Source organism: Plodia interpunctella, chromosome 22 (assembly GCF_027563975.2).
Source record: "Plodia interpunctella isolate USDA-ARS_2022_Savannah chromosome 22, ilPloInte3.2, whole genome shotgun sequence".
NCBI classification, from domain to species: domain Eukaryota; kingdom Metazoa; phylum Arthropoda; class Insecta; order Lepidoptera; family Pyralidae; genus Plodia; species Plodia interpunctella.
Genome location: NC_071315.1, coordinates 3,767,664 through 3,790,050, shown reverse-complemented (window position 1 = coordinate 3,790,050; position 22,387 = coordinate 3,767,664). Strand labels below are relative to the sequence as shown.

The 22,387-nt window shown below is 35.2% G+C and overlaps 1 protein-coding gene across 9 annotated transcripts in view; it reads right to left on the bottom strand.

Moving 5' to 3' along the window:
• Nucleotides 1-22,387, bottom strand: part of LOC128679928 (focal adhesion kinase 1-like) — a 111,066-nt gene that overhangs the window by 61,754 nt on the left and 26,925 nt on the right. For 3 of the 9 annotated variants that reach the window (XM_053762452.2, XM_053762451.2, XM_053762453.2), the window contains exon 2: nucleotides 18,044-18,484. The exons of 3 other annotated variants lie outside the window; for them this stretch is intronic. In XM_053762452.2, the coding sequence (XP_053618427.1) occupies nucleotides 18,044-18,111 (68 nt within the window). In that variant the 5' untranslated portion in view covers nucleotides 18,112-18,484. Of the gene's footprint in view, nucleotides 1-1,392; nucleotides 1,455-18,043; nucleotides 18,485-22,387 lie in introns of all 9 variants that reach the window. 3 more of the 9 variants (XM_053762454.1, XM_053762456.1, XM_053762455.2) reach the window with 2 other exon arrangements.

Here is a 22,387-nt window from a genome sequence, read left to right as displayed (position 1 = left end):
GCGGCAAATGAGAGAAACTTGACTGGCTTGATGTGATGTAGACTGTACTGTTACTTTGTAGCCATAAGGCGCTGCATATGACCATATATCTTAATTTGTCAGCCGTACATACGAGCCGCGCCAGTACCCGCCTAATTGACAGCTCGTTGTTTACAACCGACACCAACATATGGATAAAATAAAACGTATAATAAAAAAGTAAAATACGGAAATTAAGCATCAGTTAACGTTCAGACTAAGTTATTTGATTCTACCCGCAATAAACTTTAAACGTAAATTTATTACATTTTTCAAGTTATCGCGCGCGCCAATCTCCGGCGTAGTTATAGAAACTTCTGGAAACTGTTTTAAATGCTTTCGAACGTTTATGGTTTGCAATAAGGATATTTACTTAGATAATATTTCGATAGGTTTATTTTATATATTTGTGCAAACGCAACACAATTTTATTATGTTCCTTGTATCATACCTGTATATACGGCGTTTTGTTCGTTTGACAATAATCATAAATGTAATATCTTCCTAATTACTGGAGTTAAACGTTGACAGACCCAAAGGTTGACCCTTAGATAATGTTCAGCATTAATTCCACCTTAATGAATAATAAAAGTTCAATATAAAAATAACATTCTAAAGGATTTTCCTTCAAGTGCCTATTGTACAATCGAATGTACGTGTCCGCGTGGTCAGTTATGCAGTTGTAACAGGGGCGAATTTACAAAGAATATATGTAAATTGCCGTGTTGTTCACTGTACAACATTTCAAACAGCGGCCCGCATAAGAGTTGCACTTGCAAACTCAAATGCAATATCCTGAACGCGGCGCCCCGCGCCTTATTCGTATTACCTGTTACATGTATTTTTTCTCTTTTATTCAATCGGATTCTAATACGTGGAAATATCGAATGAAACAAATTATTTGGTATTCAAGCTAGATTGAAAGATCTAGGTAGGTTCGCTCGATATTTTTCTATTGGGCTTTTTGTGTGGACATAGGTGGAGAGTAGCATAGGCTACTTTTTAACGCGGACGGAGCAACATCTATATGAAGAGTGATGAGTTAAAGAATCAAGTGAGATTTGTTAGCATCGTGACAAGTCGAACTCTCTAGTGTCAGCTTATCCCCGTAGAAAACAGGTGTGTTAATATGTATGTATATATAACATTTAAAACCCCGACACCTAAAACGGAAACAATAATATTTATTTGTCCTTTAACTTCAAATAAGCCCTAAAAACAAAAGACAACACAAAACGTTACCTTTTAGTTTTCTCATTAATTTCTTTTACTTTTTGTGTTCTATTGCGTGCAATAATACTATATACAAACAAAAGTTACTTTATAGACAGCACAAACCCATCACCATCACCACATCGACTAGAGGTTTCTTACCGTGGCAATGAGAATGTTACTCGCTTACTTAGCATGCCATGCGGGTAAGGACTTGCTCTTACCTGGAAATAAAAAAATATGTTAATAAAATAGGTATCAATAAATGTGTGCAATTTATATATTCTTATTCGAGGACATTAAGGACATTCTTAGTCCAATCCAAAGTAAAATAATTATATATCCAAATGATTGTAACAAAAATGCAATACGTGAAGACGTAAATAGAAGTACGACGGATATACTTCATGAAAATTACTCGTCACGAGAAATTCTTTTTGAGTTTTCCCCTAATTGGATGTAAATATCTCGGGTTTCTTTACATCATTTTGCGTGGAAACGGATCAAAAAGAAACGCCACAAAGGGCGAGCGACGTTGTTAAGGTGCGAACACGGTGCAAACGTGTACAAGTGCAGTGCAATCATCGATGTTACTTTATTTCGATAATGAGGAAGTCGTATATTTCGATATATTTCACATAGTTTTCCTTTGTTACGTATCTATTATATTTAAAAGTGCGCACTATTATTTTGTTATAAAAGACATCTCTATAATTATAATAACATGGAGAAAGAAATATGAATTTTGAACGAAATGATGAATAGAGAGGTAGGTAACAAAATTTAAATTCTAGTTCTTAGATCAAAATTCAATAAATTCTGTGACACTATGACCGGCAAAAAAAAAATAAAGAAAAGCAAAGTGTCAAAGCGCGTGACACATGACGCGAACAAAAATACGACACATCGTGCTCGCCCGAGCGGAACACTATTCGCTTCACGTCGCGTCACACACGTTTTTGCTTTTACATTTGGAAATAATATATTTTATATTTTTCTTTTACGCCAATACTACGCGTGTGCGCTTTTTTGTTTCGAAGTGAGAAATGTTTTGGCTTGCTACAATTTTGTCTCAAAATTGAATTTTAACCCCGGTTACTTGATCCCACCTCATTTGTTTCATATTGCGACAATACATCATATTATATTCTGTTCAATAGATATCTTTCAGTAATTATCTGTACTATACTTTTAGAAGCAATCTGTCTACCTACAAAATAAATTATATGGTTATTTCGGTCTCCTAAAAAGGAGGAATTGAGAACAATGCGATTGAAACGTCTTTCACTAATGCAATGTAATAAGTTGATTCATGGGCGAACATGTAGCAGAATGCGGACTGAGTTAAATATAGTTGATAGAATGTTCACTAGTAAAACGAAACCTTTTTCTATAATCACATGATTTTTTATTTGGAATGCCAAAAACAACAACCATACCCACAGAATTCGCACATTACTATAAAACAATCCGTCATTTAAAGATTTACAGTATTCGTCTTATGGATTAGCCAAATAGTCTAATGATGCAAGCCAAATTACAGTGCAAAATATATATTTTTCTATAGCCTCTAGAAAACTACTTGTATATAGGGAGGTTGGGACACATCTCAAGGATGTCGTTGGGACGCACTATTCAGGGGATCTTTAGAAAAGCATATAAGATAGATGATCTTGCGTCTTCAAGTACCGCGCTCCAGGGGGTATGCTTTCAATTTTGCTTCACGTCGTCATGAGGACATGAGGACTTCGTAAGCTATGAGAAATATGGACGTCTAAAATCGAAAAGACTCGTTCCAAATTTTTTTAGAGAACTGAACGAGCTGTCTTGTGACATTCTTAGTTTAAGTCCATGTATTTGTAGCTTTTTGAGATGTGCAATAAAGTAGTTAAGTAAAAATAATCTCTTAGACACTGGCCTTCACATTCCGCTCACATAGCTCTCACACGCCGTCACTGCCAAAACATTGCCCTGGGCCTGTCAAGTTTTCACAAATCTCCAACTTTCCTAATAACACTTTATATCACTTGGGGCATTCAACACTTTGGTTGAATCTTTTAAGTCGTGTGACGGCATAAAGGTGCTTCTTTCTTATGTCATCATTTAGAATAGGTCCCAGCAGCAAACAGTAAAAAAATCTTCCAATTCTTATTTATTACACGGACAACAATTTCAGAAATACAATCGCAGGATATTCCATACTCTGCTGACCAAATTGGCTACTCGAGCCAAGAGTCGCCAGTCTCTAGTTTCAGAAGTCTTCCGTAGACTTCAGAAGTTTCGCAGAAACATAATTTTTAAATTTTACTTGTTTATATACAGACTGGTAAAGTTTTAGTTTTGAGGAATCTTTGCCAAAAAATTATTTACTTGAAGTATTATCAGAATAAGACCACTCCAAATCCTCCCGTGGATGTACGTACGAGGCGCCTAAGAGGGACACATGCATAGGTGATAACAACAATAGCATCTCCAAAGACGGCAGGCAGGCAGGCAGGTGGTTGTAAAAGCGTAGCCAAATCTTCATAATTTAGTGATTTATTTTTTCGGTAACCCTGGCCTTAGGGCGTCGCAGCTCTAAATGTAGTCGGGACCACGCGATGAGAAAGAGAGTTTATTTAGAAACCGTTTTTTAAATACTTTCGATGCTTCTTCTGATAGGATGTCATCCGATAAGGTCTAAATTAAGTGCATGTAATTTGCAAACATAAGGTTGTTTGCAAATTACTATTGACACTTTTACTATCTCCCTTAATCCATGATTGTGTCAGTCAGTAAACAAACGCAATCCAATTTGATTCAGTCGCGGGATTGCACCAAATCCCCTTTTAACGACATTCTATATGAACGCTGTATTCGATTGACTACAAAAGGGATTTTATTTCACATTCATTCGGCTAACAGTTTACCAGTTTATCGATAACAACACATCATATACTCCCAACTTTGTTTACAACTACAACAATATTTAAAAACACAGTTCAAAAAATTACCATTGTAGAATTTTGATTTGGCCTGATGAGTATAGAGGAAGCGAGTGACATTTGTCAGGATTGTGACAAGTTGAAAGTCACTAGTTTCTGCCTAGCTCCATGGGAAACAGGTGTGATAATATGTATGTATAGTTTCACCTGATGTGTGGTGGTGGTGGTGGTCTTACAAAATGTCTTATCAGTATAAACAGCGCTTCTTTGGGAATTACATAATGAGAATTGATGTTGAATGTTGAAATTTTACATTTTTTTTAAATATCAGCACAGCGCATTGTTGGAGAAAAACACATGATGCGCCGATTCTGGAAAGGAGGAAAAGGGAGAAAAAATAGTATCAAATGTAATTAGACAAAGCCTTTATCTTGACCTTTTCCCGACTCATGTGGAGTCGGCACATTATCTTAACTCCTTCCATTTAGCTCTGTCACTTGTCATTTCACTTAACATCCACCTTTTTCTTGATTTTTAACCCCCCGACGTAAAAAGAGGGGTGTTATAAGTTTAACGTGTCTGTGTATCTGTCTGTGCCATCGTAGTTCCCAAACGGATAAACCGATTTTCGTTTAGTTTTTTTTTGTGTCATAGATAATTTTATCCCGAGTGTTCTTATTCATGTTTCATGAGAATCGGTTTAGCCGTTCAAAAGTTTCTGCGAAAGGAATATTGAAAGTCGTTTTTTTTTAAGTTGTCTAACAAATAAACTTGTCCTTTATTCCTTTCACTAAAACTTTTTACGTCCTTTCTTTTTAGACAGAGTAATCGAGACTTAGCGACTGGCTAGACCGTGTGCTGGAGTAAAATATTAAAGGTTCCATATTCGGTTCATATAATGTGTTCGATTGCATTCCGAGCGATTCTTCGTATCAGAAACAGATAACTGAAATTATGATGAACAATGAAGTCGCAACTCGAACACAGTGATTAAAAAACGCAGTAAATTGGATTGGCTAATCTGATTTACGCGACACTAGTTCGCGGTTTGTGGACTGCCACTCTCTCTGTCTAGCTAATGAGCTAGACCGGAGCGAAAATGAAACTAAATGAAGTATTACTATAGTATCGACGTTATTGGATTTTCTTACAATAATGACTCTTAGAATGCCTCGAATTATGCTTCAATTTCGTATAGTCAACTGTACAGTCCCACAGTTACCAAATTAAATTAAACATTTTTCGTATTTAGGTACTGTTATTTACTACAAAAAGTAAGTGTCAGTAAGAATTTTCAGATTTTTATCTTGAAAATTGAAGATTGAGGGTTAATAATTATCAGAAACTCTGAAAATCAAACACGTATTCATTAATTTGTTGTAAACAACCAAAATCCAAATTTTCAAATCACTAACTTCAACGGTGTAGAACTTTCATATTAACAGTTTTTCACCCCTTTTTCTATCTGCAAAATTTTAAAGTAAATCGACTCCGAGGATTGTCATTTTCATTTTCCTACAGGACCCTCCTCATTTTCCGGGATGAAATGTCTATAAAATGGGACCTGGGATTCCAAGGTATTTTTGATTCATTATTAGTTTTTCAATTATCCTACGGGAACCTGATTATTTACCGGTTTCAAATGCATCTAAGATGTTAGCCCGGTATATAAAGTACCTACATACCAAATTTCAAGCAAATCGGTCCAGTAGATTTCGAGTTATGTGCGTTCAGACAGACAGACAGACAGACAGACAGACAGACAGACAGACAGACAGACAGAGAGACAGACAGACAGACAGACAAAAATTTCCAAAACTATATTTTCGTCATCTATATCAGTAACTAAGTACATTACATGAAGAATAAAAAAAATCCAATGTACAAATTTGACCTTTCTTCAATTTTATTATATGTATTGATCTTAGTCAATCTTCCAGTGAAACTGAACCTGGCTTCTTGCCGACCCCAAACATAGAATAGAAATAAATTTATTCATAGTAATCGCATAAACCATACAGAAAAGGATAAACATTCTAATTTTACAACGGTACATTAGGTACAAAAGGGCACGACTTAGCTTATATCATGACGAGGAGCCAGAACGCTGAACGCTTTTCAGTGATACCAAACAAGACAGTGCCAAAACCACGACAGTGATAAATCCGCGAAAATTAAATGACACAGAATTACATTAAATTACAGAATTACAATGACACAGAAGTAGTATTACGTATCGTAATTATACTATAATTACGATACGTAATACTACTTCTGAAGCTCTGTGAATACACCATAATGAAGTATCCGAAACAGTTCCACAAAATGTTTTATTATAGGTACAAGCAATAAAAGAAGAATCCTTGCCACATAAATCAGGAGGTTCAAGTGCTGCACAAAAGGTGCATTGTGCTGCAACACGGATGTAGTGGTTCTCCCTGTGATTTATACCCGGTGGAAATGAAATGTACGACACGGAAAATTTTCGTCGTTAGGTCTTAACGCCTGAAAAATAAAAATGCTAGTGAAAAAGTATTAAATGGAATACTTAGTGAAATCGATTGTTTGAAAATTGTATTCAACCTATACATATAGGTCTAAATGTTTGCTAGTAACTTTGTCTCATGAGACAAAGACGTGTTTTAAATATCGTATACCAATTTGGTGAAGCAGCCACTTCTTTGTCTGGGGTTTCTTAAATTTTTAATTTTATATTTATTTGTCTAGATTAAAAAAAAATCCAGGGTTGTGTAAAGAACAGTTGACTTAAATCCTAACTACTATTATAAATACAAAGTAAGTTTGTTTGTTTATTACCTTATTATTAATCAATCTTCTTGAAATTTTGCATACATGTAGTTTGAAGTATGGAGAAAGATATATCTTTAAACAACGGCGCTCTCTCGTATGATCATTTTTCTATAAAACTTTTGGAGCCTTAACCTCTCACGGGAAATTAATTGATAATGATGACGTAAAGAGACATGTTTTAAGCAGAAAATTGGAAATAGAGTAACTGAAATATAAATAATGCAGAACGTATTCTCGATTTTAGACCTGTGGAAAACTACACGAACTATGAAAGTAAACCAAATGGATAAGTTGACTGATCAGGAAAGTAGACCGATCGTTCCGGAGGGGATTTAGGCGACAGATGTCTTAAAACCGAATTATGACGGCATAAAATTGAAGTTTTAATTAATTCGCCATCATCTCAACCTTTGCAGTTGGCCTGTTCTCGACAAAAAACTGAAAATGTTTCCTCTACCCGACTCAAACCCAACGGGTGTAACAAAGAGGAATGTCGTTCAGCGTACAAATTCAAATGGCACCGATATGAATCCCACTTAATTTTTCTGATGCGATACGACGAGTATGAATCTGAGTATGAGCTTAGGTAGTCAAGTAAAAAAAATGAATACAACGTGACATTATTTATGAATGAAATAGTAACCTAAAGCACATCCAACTAGACAAATGTCTATATCTATACATAAAATCTATACATAGAATTGAAATAATTTATTATTATTTCAATAATTCCTCAAATCTGCACTTGGAAAAAAATGGACTGGTTGGCTCTAAACTAACCGATAAGTGGTATTAGAATTGGTGCGCTGAACGGCGATATCCGATATCTCGAGAGAAATGAGTGCAAACGACCAGCATTGTACGCGGAGCGGTGGTCAAACATAGCGCACAACGGCTGAAAAAATGGAAAGAATGGAAGGTTCAAACGTGCATTCTTTAATTAATATTACGCTTGTAGTTTGTACGTATAACGGGAGTTTTGTGTAAGCCAATCGCAAATGCAGTTCTGTTTTTGTGTCCTAGAATCTTACTATTTGATGATGAAGTTGTTGAAGATGCATTTCGTTTCTCCCGCAAAAATTACTGAGAAAAAAAAACCGGTCGAGTGTAATTATCTGTCGTAATATGTATTTTATGATTTAATGTTGATAGTTTGAAAGTATTTCATTTGTAGGCGAATAAAATGAGTCATCTCAGTCACTTGTGTATTATTTTCCTTCTCACTCCTTATTCTTATAGTCGTATTGGTCATAGCTGATAACTGATAAAAAGAGATAGTTGGATAACTGGTAGAAAAAAACTTAGTAAAATTAAATTGCTGAAGGTCGTGATACGACGTGGAATGAGAGAAGCAACACACACACACAACGATTTTCTTGTCGATTATTAATTCGTCGATTATTAATGAAGTGGTATGTAATGTCTTCACACACTAGGTGATTGATGCTACCTTCCGACAAAGAAGTTCCGTCAATAGCTAATATAAAAAGTGTCGTCTCTGTAAATTTGTAGTTTTATTATTTTCCTTCCCATGGAACTAGTTTTAATAAAACATGGCGAGTCGGAACTTGTAATTAGATAACTTGAGATAGTCCTCGACCGCAAGGCCGCTAGGGTTTTATTTAATCATAGCTTTCAAAGTAATTAAAAGCGAGGCATCCCTTTTTTCATTAACTTACATCAAAGTTCTTATTTTCTTATTACTTTATTGCCATATTTACATGTCATTACAGTTTACACCGTGTCGTGAACCACACGCCTCATCATTAAATATACTTAAGACTAGCTGCGCCCCGTGATTTCGCACCCGTGGAAATTTCGGGATAAAAAGTACCCTACATGTTATTTCAGGTTATATTCTACCCGTGTACCAAATTTCATAACAATCGCTCCAATAGATTTTGCGTGAAAGAGTAACAAACACGCACAATACCGCTAGGAAAATATGTTACCTCACAATACACATCCTCACAAACTTTAACATTTATAATATTAGTAGGAATATAGGTATAGATAAGATTATATCGCGGTTTCCCAATCAACTCTCATAGGTAACATTATTAAGATAATCGGAACAATATCAGATACCAATCTCAATTTCCGGGCCTCGTCGCTTCATCAGTCTGATTCGGATCGCATCCTATAATTCAATGGGACACCTTAATTTATTTACTAGGGTGAGGATACTATTATTGGAATGTATACTTTTTAAAATGTGAAATTACCTAATAACAAAGTAAATGAACATTTTGAAACTAAATGTTATTTCTTCCGTTCGTAATAAATTATTTTTAATGAAATTTCGTAAAAAAAAGAACCGGTGGTGAACAAAATATAATTACGATGCACTAATTGAAACTAAACATTATCAGACTTCAAAAATAAATCTATCCCACCGTAGACATATACAACTAAAAAGTCTTCGAAAAAATCTCCACGCAAGTCAAAACAGAAAATTGTTTTAAGAGAGGCAACAGCGACAGAGCGTAAAATCTTGTCACGGCGAGAACTAAAAAGTGCAAAAACTTCAAAATTTTAAATCCATTGTGTGCCTACAGCCAGACGATGGCTGCAGGCAGCGCCATTTTTCATTAAATCTGGAGATAAACAAAAAAAAACACATCAAAAAGGGTAATAGGAAACGTTCAGGGCGTGCCTCCCCTTATAATTTACATGGGGTGGAAAATAGGGTTGCAACTGTCTAAATGTTATGTGTTTAAACATTCGGTCAGGGTCAAAATAATATTCGCGTATTGTGGCGAGTAATTTTCTTCAATTACAATTTTTTTGTGAATCTGAAAAAGGGCATCGACAATATAATAAGTTTACAATAATATTGACATTAATGTAAAAAAATAGATACGAATAATTCAGCTCGTGCTGTCAATTAGACAGCACAAGCTGAATCCACAGGCAAATTCGCAACACAATGAAGTCCTAGCTGGAGTAAATATATTCCGGCCACTTCTAAAGAGTTTCAAATAAAAATAAAAGCTCTAAAGGTATTTCTTAATTTAGGTAAAAGCTGGTAAAAGCTTCGGTACTGTAAACATTAAACGCGTATATACCAGCTGCACTTGCCAAGTGTTTACAAAATGGAGATGTGTTTAAAAAATAAAAGAGACTGGAAAACGGGTCAAATGTAAAAAATATTCTTCTCGTAGTAACTAAACTTCACCATAAGAGGAGAGGAATTTCAAAAATGTCTTTCTTAGTGATTACTTTACACATACTTATAAAATCAGGCAATTTTCCAAGTTTTTACGTTCAGCGATAGCAATAACTCGAAAATAAATACACCGAATTATTCCGAAAAAAAAAACTTAAAGAGACAAATGCCTGGTTATATGCCGTTACCGCAACATCGTAGCAGAAGGGGTAAGCCAAGTGCTGGTTTGATGTCGAGGAAATAGATGCTAGTGACAACCAAGAAAGTCGAATACCGTTGATAAACGGACCCTGGGCTCCGACGCTTGTGAGAGGAAGATACTTATTGCCAAATTATCTAGAATGAATCTCTAATTGAGGTGATAGAAGTGAATTTGCTAGGTTGATATGCCGTTACTTGTACAGTCGACCGCATGTTCAGTACCTGGATCATTATCCAGCGCTAATAGCGGCTAGTTTGCAATTAATTTGGGTAGCCTGATGTGGTGTTGACTGTACATGTGCTTCCAGTGGTTGGGTCGTGACGCTTCAACGAGCCGTCGAGTTGATGCGATTAAACACGCGCGTTCATCAGTGAACTGAACTGCAGTTCAATAAAATGGGCTTAAGTAAACTATGACCAAACTAACTATAGTGTCACTACTGTGTAATAAAGAGTACCACTTGCTCCACTGCGGGTTTAGATTGTGTGATTCCTGAGGAAAGTATAGGTGTATGGTTCATTATGAATTTACCCGAGTGAACCCGGGACAAAATCTGTGTAAGTCTGTCTGTTACACTTTCACGGCTAAATTGCTCTATTTTGATGAATTTTTCATACACATAGTTAAAGATCTAATGTCTAACAAAAGCTGCCGAGGGCAAAACTGCGGACAACACTGTTTTAAAACAGAAGCGTCATTAGAACCATCATCACCATTATCTGATGGCATCACATATACGAAATATATTCATAATTCTCACGAAACGGAGCCGTGGATCACAGTTTGTAGATTTGTAAATACATACGGAAACTGATTGCTATGTTCTATACCATACATACCTGCAACAGAAAAAATATTAATCAACAAATATTACAAATAATTTATCTGAAATTTAGCACGGAACCAAAGTTATCCATCTCGGGACATTTCGTGACGAATCGACTCAATAGACTTGATTTGGTCTTCCCTAGACGCGTTGCCTTAATTAAAGCAGACTAGACTAATGAAAATCATAAACGGCTAAAGTTGGAGCCAGTTTGCCGCGAGTTGGAACTACAAAGTTCAACTCAAAATAACCGAGACAGCTGACAGAAGTTCGTGCAACGTTTTAATTCGATTTGTGGAAAGGTGAGTACTGTTTTGAAACATGTCTTCCGGAATCGAAAGAGAGATAAAGCGCCAGCTGCTTATCCTCCAACGCCGATGGTAAATGTCTATCAAAGGAAAGCGCTAATTGGAGATTAATCTAAGGGAGAGCGTAGGTAGCTAACCAATTTCAAGTTCTATTAAATTACGATAAACTATCTCATTCTATGCCGAAAGGAATAAGACGTGATGATACTGTATCTATACCCATCTGAATTGCTCAGATGTTTTTTATATTTCAGTTTCTTTAAAACTTATTACTCATTATACGTAGGTTAATAAGCATTTTATGATTAAAACTGCTATCTACTTATTCTATTTAAGAAGTGTTTACAGCTTTCCAGAGAACAACTTCAGTCGTAAAATAAATCGTGGCATAGTGCTGGCGTATAGTTTACAAGTTTCGGTCACGCGAACAAAACTAGCAAAACTGTGTCTAGCAAGCCGTTAGTTATAGCGAGTGCGCTATTACTCAGCCGATCACGCAAGTCAAGCAACGTAGACCGAGGTCGAGAACCCAAAACTTTTGGGAGGCAAATAACAGTCTGTGGTTCTGTCTTCTTCTCTTCGTGTTTCGCTCTCATTCTAGGCTGTGACGCCACGGGACCCGGTCGGCGTCAGCGTAAAACTATACCTTAGATTTGTTGTGCTTGCAAGATTTGAAAAAAAAAAATTGCATGTTAAATAAAACTATGACAGTTTAAAATATTAAAAATCTACCGTTGAAGTAGCTCTTTCTCTTATCTGAGCATTTTCCTGGTAGCTTCCACAGCCATTGAGCGTCGAAGCCCAGGGTCCGATTTCCTACATTTTCGCACTTCGCACGGTCAGCATCCCTATCGTTGGAATAACTAAAGATCGCTTTATTAAAATGAAAGTGGTATATCTTACAATTTACATATGACTTGTTATTAAATATTACCAAAGAGATGATGTTTGCTGAATTTCATCCGATATGGCTCTTTGGATGGCTGCCAAGTGAATGCAACGCTAATTTAACTATTCAATCCTTGGCAACTTTTGGGACCAAATCCTGCATTCATTAAATTACTGTGTAAATCTGTAGCTTGAAAACATATTTTGGATGCTTATTTCAAAGTTGGACGATTTATGTCAGTTTGAATGATAACCAGTTTCCTGTCACTAATTTAATGTAATCGAATAAATAATTCTGATTTATGTTATTTTCTTTCAAACGATATTTACGGTTTCAAAATTACAATTTGTTTAATGCAAATTACAATTCGTTTAAATTGATTTTAATTATTTTATATAAAAATCACACAATCACACTTTCACTGCGGAAAGCCTGTCGTGAGTATCAACTAGTATAGTGATGGTTCAAAACAACCTATCCACTAGAGATTTAATATAATTTGTCTGATATGTCGACTTCAAAAGAAAAAGTCTAAAAAACTTAGCCACAATGCAAAGCAACCGAAGTCAGAGCAGAAGTAGAAGAATTCAGCAAGTACTTTGGTACTTGAATTGACAATTTACAACAACGATGTTGTCAAATAATTTTACTTTTTTTAATAACACTGAGCAATCAAACAGGGATGCGGCCCACCAGATGGGAAGTACCTAGTCACCGCAACCTATGGAGGCCTGCAACACCATGAAATCGTATCACGCTCTTTTTTATGAACCCCGTGTCGTAGTATCTAACCCTGGCTTCTCAATTTCACATACTTGTGAATATTTAACTGTGCAGTGCTACCTTATATAGCCTAACACATTCAATATAGATTAAGGCGTGATTTGACTACAAATTGCGTATTTTATACGCAGGGCGTGTACAAAGTAAATTAGGGCAATTGTTCTGAACTAAAACGAACAACAAACACGAGGCAATTTGTATAATTACCACAACATCAGAAGTGGGAGAGTTCGCTTCGTGTTCTATGGAAAGTACCTATGAATAATAATATAAAAACCACATGAATATTTGCTTTTGCAAAATAAAATCAAGAAACACTATAAAATTCCTTATCTGTCCTCTAATAAGTAAAATATGCCAGAGAATAAAAGGAGTGAAAACTATCTTGTATGATAAAATAAGTGACATAAATAAATTTTAGGCCTCGGTTAGTAGACATAAATTACACAAAAATAACGGTGCTTATGTTCAAGTCAAGCAAATATTTTGCATCGTTGCCACAAATCTAAGTTATATATAAATCAGAATCATAGCACAAACACATTTACAAAATATTATAGACGCAAGCAGTGCGCGATTTTGCAACAATAACACCTCAACCCCGACCCGTGACGTCACATGATTCATTTCGTAAACAGAGGGTCGTCATGTTTGAAATAGGACACATGCGCCCCTCTTTTTGCGCTTTGTGCAAGCCTCTAAAAGGACCTCGGTCAAAGATCTTAAAAATACGATTAGGGTTGTGAGCAAAATCGATGACGAAAACTTCATAACGTCTCATAACGTCTTGGTGGTTGGAATAATTTGGTGGATTTGCAGAGATTGAGCTAATGACTAGTTCTTACACAAATTTTTGTTTGAAAACTAACCTTTCACAACACCAGCGCCTCTAGCGGCAAATTCAAAATTTATACTTGTGTTATAATTTTGTTGTAATTATCTGAGTCTTTGGCTTTTTAAGTATTGGGTCAGCACCTACACCTAGACAAGGACTATTAATTGGCGATTATTTTCAAAGGCGATCTAGCAACCTGTTACTAATTTAGATTCATAATTTCACCAATAAGCCTTTTAAGTAGCTAAACTCCTTTAAGTTTCGCGGCTGTTGGCTCTGTCTACCGTAAAACGCAATAATGTACTTCATCAATTGTGAATGTTTTTTTCAGTGGACTATTATTTACATTTAATCACGTTATGTAATCTTAATAATTAAAATATAATTTATTTATTAAGATTATAACTTAGACGAATAGTGGATTTATTAGTCTGTATAATTATGAAGAAAATATTTAAAGTACAGAGTTTTCTTTTAGTCGGCAACCCTATGAATAGAAACATAGTGCTTTTACTAGTCGGACTCTTGCGGTGTTAGTGAACCGAACGGAAATTAATGGTCATTGTTATAAGGGGAGTTATTGAAGATATAAACTTTACTATCAATCATATTACGCACCCCCGAATGATACGATAATTTAATTTGGTAAATGCTCTATTGAAACATAAATACATTGGGGGCAATTTATTCGATTCAATTGTGAGGTGAAAAGAAAGTATGTATGCTACGTCGCAATGTTCGGCAAAAAAAAAATGGTTTTTGTGACATTGCAAATGAGATATTTTATTGTGTGAAGTGAATACTGTGAATGATGAAATGAACTGATGAACACGATTCTCAGCCATCGCTCGCTTATTCCAATAATTTATTTGTTTAAACTTTATAGTACAAAATACAATTAGTAAAAGAACAAAAGGTGGAGTTAATTCTAAAAATACTTTTCTTAATATCTCTCTTTCACAGAATAGCCATAGAGTTTATAGATATGAAAGTAAATCGCAAGAACTAACACATTTTCGAAATCACTTCCGTCGCAAGGAGTAACGATGAAAGAAAAGGAGGAGGAAGTTGAGATGCGAATAAAGAAAGCCAATTACGAGTTTCAAACACCATTAGCTGAGCTGCTGTTGTTTAAATCTGGTTGAAATATGTGATGCTGAGATATTATAACTCACAAATATATTTAGTTTGCAAATAAATGATATGATATAACTCTTTATATGTTTATCTCTGTCCACTATTAAAATTCCGTCTCTAATTTGTTAGCGGACACATATCACAAATGGGTTTTTTGGTAGGTATTTTTAAATACTTTAGCGAGAGCTTTTTTAAGGAGAGATAATGGCATAGAGTTGAAAGGAGTACATAGCATAGTATTGGTATTGTAACAAAAACAAAACCTTCATAATATATCCAGATATATCCCGCAAGTCGAGCAAAAAGAAAGGCACGACCGTACCATCCTTTTCTCGAAGCAATTCAGGCCAATTTAGAACCCCAATAACTTCGTTGTCGATAAAACAGGAAGCCTAAATTTTCAGTAATTAAGCAGGTATTGTGTAAACACTGTAAATTTCAAATTTCATTTAATTAGAATTTATTTAAAACCTAAAAGATTTTTAATATTGATATGATAATAATTTGTGTAATAACTTAAGGCAGAAGGTCCCTTAAGTAGGGACTTAATAAATTATACGACTTGGTAACATAGATCTCACAACTTTTTACGGTAGAAAAACTGAGCTGCGAGAGTTGGGTTTTTTAAAGCATGTTTTTGATGGCATCAAATTCTTTATTAGGAATAACTTATTGAAGACAGTTCATACAGTATGGTGCCTATCACGTATTTTCACGTAGACAGAGCTAAAAGCTGCAAGACCAGGTCATGTTTAGCTGTATGGTAAGCTTATTGGTGGAACGAGATTAAATAGTGACAAGATCATATTGTCATAAATAAATACAGACAAAATAAAACGCTTGAAGAAAAAGCAGAATCCCAAAATGTTTCCTAAACCCAACATTGAGTACTTTCAACCCGTTAATGAGTCCTTTTTTAACTCAAAGGGCGGCGGTGTTTTGACAGCGTACGGATATAGCGGAGGGGTTAAGAGATCTAAAGTGATCACAACAAGCACGTTCTTGTTGTCTCCGTGTGTTGGCTCTCATTCTCCTTTTAGAGGTAATCCGAAGAATGTGAATCGCACATGATCTGACGATTTGAAATTTCAGTCAATTGTTGATTCACTCTCCTCTGTTTACAATCTTGGTTATATATCGTAGACAGAGAAAGCTATAGACCACGTCATATACATCACTTCGCTAATACAAGAAAGAGATGTGCGTATTAGAAATACATGAGAGAAAAGAGAGCGCTGACAAGAGAGATTTTGTCTCTCATCACGTGCCCGTCCCAATCTGTCACTTTGTATTTTAGCCGAATTAGGCCGAGAAGTTGTATGGAAATCTTTCTCATTTGGTTATACTCGTAAGTCGTCTAGTCGTCTATACAGTTTGCTTGGTCTTTTTCAAGCTTCTCTATCAACTCAGAGCTAATCAAAGACACCAAAAGGAACAAACCAGCTGAAAACTAAATTGTTTTGAACGCAACATGTGGAAGAATGCTGCCGTAATATTTATGGGCCATTTGTCGGTATTTTATTGTTTGGATAACAGCACGGTGAGGGTGAAAATGTTAAGAGTATAAGCACTTAATTAAATAAAGCTTATCAAGTAATTAAGAATATTTAAACCATATTTATAAATGTGACTTTTCACGAGGAAAAATAGCCGAATAAAAAGTGGCTGAAGACGTTTCAGTTGGTTATCTTTACTTTAGAATAGTGTCCCGTCCCGGCTTCGCTCGGGTAAAACCATAATAAATTCTACACCTGAAGCTTCCTCTTGAATCACTTTATCTATTTAAAAAAGACAGACAGCGGGGAGCAACTTTGCTTTATACTGTGTAGTGATGCGCACTATACGTCTTAGGAGTCTCCCTCCAAAAGGCTCCACGTCACAAATGGTCAAAATACTTTGCAGGAATTTAAAATACGCAGAAGAGAGACTAATAAACCCCTAATCATCACTTCACACCAGACTTTAAAACAGCAATTTAATATCTGGCAACATTATAAGCCTCGTTAGTATGCCACCCTACACGCGCTCGTATATTCTGGTGCTTCACATAATGTAGCACGTGTTCTAATAGCTTCTCTGGTTTCGGTGTTACAGTTACATGTGCCTGTACCTATGTAGCCAGTGGTCTAACACGACTAAACCAAGCTAACTTGATACTTATACAATAATAGCTGCGACCCAAGGTTTCGCTCCCAAAAAGTACTCTGCCCCTCTGGGATAATGGTGACAGAGGATCTCTCAAAAATTTGGAAATTAAAATCATCTGAGCGTTTTCCCGTTTTCTTCTTCACCCATTAAGTGTCGAAGCTCAGAGCCTACTTTCCTACTTTTTCGTCTCCACTTCGCACAATCGTCGGCATCAATAAGGATTGACAGACCATTGGCACGCATATTATTCTTGACAACATTGGTGTGGAAACGTAGAATACTGTTTAAACTAAGCACCGAGACTGTACCTGTATAGGCTTCCGAGTTCCAAGCCGTAAACTATTCATAGGCGTCGCGTCAGACGGGCGTGAGTGCTCATTTATAATGCAGTGGTTCTCAAACGGTCAGCGGGAATAGACCCCCTCAATTACGCGATTAGTTTGGTATGTTGAATTTAATCAATCAACTGATTTACTGGAAGTTACTCCTGACCAATGACGGATGCTCATTCTCCCTTTTACTGAAAATTTAAGAGGAATAAACACAACACAGAGAACAATATCTTTGGAAATTAGTAGTTGCTTTTAAATGTATATACACTACGGAGACACTTTATAAACCAAATACATTTCGAGCTTTTGACGTGTATGGTAAATTTCCGGCGAATAAAAAGTAATTACACATAGTACAAGTACAATACTACGTATTCTTTACACAGCTTTTACATTATTCCAGAAACATAATGTCATAACTAAATAAATAATTATACTTAAATACTTACGTATCCAAATACTGGAACACCCTGTAGACAGGCTTACGGTACACGAGAAATCCATCACACCGCTCCATGACGACAGCGCTTCTCAAACTGTCACTTATCTCAACATTGACCCCCACAAACCATTCACTAACACCCGAAATTCACACCGATATGTCATTATAATTCTTCGAAAAAATCTTAATAAAACTCACTTATATGCACTTTGCACTAGGTAAAAAATTTAAGGCGTCCACTATCAAAATTGGTTACAAAATGTTGGTCCTTTAAGGTGACACTAGTTTTAAGGCTGATTTCTATATTAATTGGTTATATGTATAAATATTTTGGTAAACAAGCACTTATTGTTGACTAAACACTACTTTAACGCCGATCGAGGCGATCACAGTGCAATTGATTATACCACTATTATTATATTTGGCAATTGCGTTAATAACTGGTTATCTGTAAAAATTTGAAGAATTAGTGATTTTGAAATAAGAACGTTGTTGTTTTCACAAGAAGCCATTCGGTAAGTGTGTATGTTACATATACATGGGAATTTTAAACATTGAAATTAGTATACTGAATAAGGAAGCCATGTTAATCTATGTGGTAATTTAATTGTTTTCAATTTTAGGGGTAAAATGTTGGTTAACAGAAGATAAAATAAATAACAACAATCATGATAATAAGGACATTTAGAATATTGTTTGTTCAGAGTTTTATATATCCAGAACCACTCCAAAATACCCAAACCATACCAAAAGCCAAAATAGCAAACGTTCGTACCGAAAAATGGAATAACCTTGTTTTATACAGATACGGTTTTTGGTTACAATCTCATTAGAAGGAGACGAGTCTATCAGATTTCAATGCTATTGATTTTGCAATATAGACTAAATCAAACTAAACCAGAATTCTTCGCTTATCTATGGCATAATCGAGCGATACATTGGTAAAATCATTAGTTCCTTGCCAGAACTATGCCTCTTCGATGGCTTCATCAGAATTTGAGTCAAAACATGTTACGCATTTGATGTATAGATAACTTGTTCAGTAAACGTTCATACCAAAAAAAAATCGAACAATCTTTTTCTCCAAAAACAGTTAGTGACTCGAATGCACCGACCTCATCAGGAGCAAGGAGCCGAGCCGATCAGATTTCATAGCTATCGATTTTGCATAATTGATGGTGATGTTGAAGCTTCGTTTATATTACGGTTGCCTGCGGCATTTTTGTGGATCCCAGTTTGTTTACATCGTATTTTTTGCGTCTCGAATTCTCAATGTTGTATTTATAAATGTTCATTATTTATAATGAGAAACTTAATATTACTACAAATAATATTAGGTTAAATCATATTTTTGGCATCTTGATTCTCAAGTACATTTAATATTCTTCGTAAGTCGAAGCTTTTAAACATGGATTTCCAAAATAAGAATATTGAAGGAAAGTATCGAATCCAAATTTCTACAGATTGTAAAGATGTTGGTTACTTGATGTAAATGTTGGCTTAAATTAATAACAACATTATCTATATAAAAAATCTGTCAGAAAAAGTATAATAAATGAACCACAATCGAAAAAATAGTTATTTAAAGTTGAGCATAACAGAAAAACGTCAACGCCTATCAGCAGCATCCGTTCCCATACCGAACAGATAAAAACAATAGCAGTTGTTTTATTGGAGCGACGATAATATCATCATTGTGTCAAATGCAGTTTTTCATTTCAATATTGCGAAGATGACGGGATGAAAAGTTTTCCAGCAGCCGTTCTTTTTCAACAACAGTTTGCGGTACGATCGTATTTTTTGTTAAAGATAATAAATTTGTAGAAACTTTGATTGGCTATTGCATGATAATCCTAATTTCCTACTTAATTGTATATCCTTATGGAAATCATGGTCACCATCACCAATGAAACCAGTTTTTAAATAATAAATATAAGAAGAAAATACCACAGTCAAGGTTAATTAAAATTACAGCCGAATCTTTAAAATTCAATTGTTTGTTTTTTAAGCATACCCCAGGACGTTCAGAGCATCACAGCCAAGAAACCAGCACAGTTTTTGAAAATTATAAACTCTTTATTTTATTGGTACAATTAAAATGTTCAGTGTTACTTGCAAATGACACGCACATACGCGGAACCAGGCTACATTACATTTAGAGGCAGCTGGCTGACACGTACGCCACCTGCAGCCAATGCAACAGCAGTTTGACAACCATTGATCATTTGGGGAAAATTTTAAAATTCCTTTAGCTCCTAAAATAATTTTCTTATTACAACAAAAATTGTGAAACTAAATAACACGGAATATGCAAATGTTGAATGATATACATATATGAGCTATTGGTAAAAATTCCGAAACATACCGAAATAATTTCCAAAATCCAAATTGATTCAGATATCTTTACAACGACAAGTAGGTAACACGAAAAAGTGCAATAACTGAAGCTAGACTGATTAGGTACATAGAAAAAAAATATAAAGCTATTCATTGTCAAAAGCAAAATTACTGATTACATTTGAAAATTAATAAGAACAGTGAGTCTTTTCCTTTTTACTATTATCATAATGGTAGTCATTACTATAACTTTCCTATTCCAGAATTCCCACTGGACGAAAGCCCTGTTATCCTTTTACGGCTAACCTATATATGGTCAGTCAGTGGTCAGCAAACTGTTGTGTTCGGAATTCGAATCGACGGCAGGTGGCGCACGCGCCATCTGCTTCCGTTGTGCTTCCGGCTACACGCTTGTAATTTGCATGTAAATGTTCACTGCTATCATAATTGAATATTTCTTTATTTTTACATCGTTTATCACCATCGACTGGGTCCTTTTTTGGGCACTCGTGTGGTGCGGCCTTATTTCTCCTCTATAAGTCGTTTAAACATATGTTTTATGTACTATCCTCTTTGAAATATTTCATCATGTTTGGGACATTTACAATTATTCGAGCCCTTTTCTGCTTGTTCGTGCGGAACATTGGTTTTCGGAAAAGATATGTTAACAGTTGTATCATAATTATTTCCTTATGTTAAGGTAATTTATTATCGTCAAAATAATTTTATTTACACCTATTTTGTAGTTAAACTTAACCCTATACAATTCTTTCTGAGAATGATCAAGATATTTTCGAGTCGTTTCATTGTGTATTGGAGTCATTCTCGGGGTGAGACGGATTTTATGGCGAGTCGTTAGTCCCAGGGTTCTCAGGTCAATATCCTCGGTCAGATCAGATTGTTTACACTTAATTAATTAAAACATACTTGTTTGCACTCCAATGTAATTAATTAGAAGGGCGTAGTTGGGAAAATTTGTGGCGAGTTTTTAGATTAGTCCTGAAGCTTTTGAGAAGTGGGAATGAGACGCTTGTTTGGTGTTAATTGATTAGAAGAACATATATGTCTAACAAGGATATCACAAAGTTTGAAATTAAAAATTACCTTAAAACAATTTGCATCAATAAAATAATATAATATCGTCATTAACTTGTATGCTAGATTTTCGTTGAAATGTCAGCTACATGAGAAAGAAAAGGTTTGTGCTAATCCCGCTAATATACATGTATACATGTAGTCATGTATTTCTAACCATTCCAATATCAATTGACATCTATTCCGCTTCTATTTTTACAGCATTCTTTTCTATAGATGACCTTAAGATCATACCCAAGAACGCGTTTGAACCGAAGGACTTACAAGCTATTAACAATCGTAAAGCGAAATCTAAGTAGGAAGCACTATTAAAATTTTGCTTAGAAGCTTAGCAATTTCAATTATCTTCTATTACCCCAGCCGATCCATGCAAATGCAAAAAACAGCAGGAACGGTTATCATAGACTTGTATTTGCGTGTCCAAAGCCAATTTGTTTTCTAGTTTATTCGACTCATATGAACGCGTAACTGTTTACAGTTCCCTTCGCTGGATTTACACTAAAATCGAAGTTGGTATGTACGTATGTACAATTGTACATATTGAAAGCATCATGATTGGTTACTGACTGTAATATAAGCTAAAATATAGTCAACTATATTTTTTCTTCTACTCTACTTCTTCTACTGTTAGAGAATTGAATATACTTAAAGAAAATTATGAGTTCCTTCATGCTCTATACGTTCGTTAAAAACAAGGGAAATATACAAGTAATATCGAACAAAATGCATTTAGTTCTAAATTATCTCAAACTGTTCCCCATTACTCTCTATTAAGGCGCTAAATATTACGGAGCTGCACAAGTTTCATTAAAGTCCTCGTAAAAGCTGCTAGACTATCGAAAGTGCTAAATTTTCATTTGTCTCGTTTCCACAGATTCTTTTGGTAATTTTTTGACACGTGTACCACGAATAAAGCCGG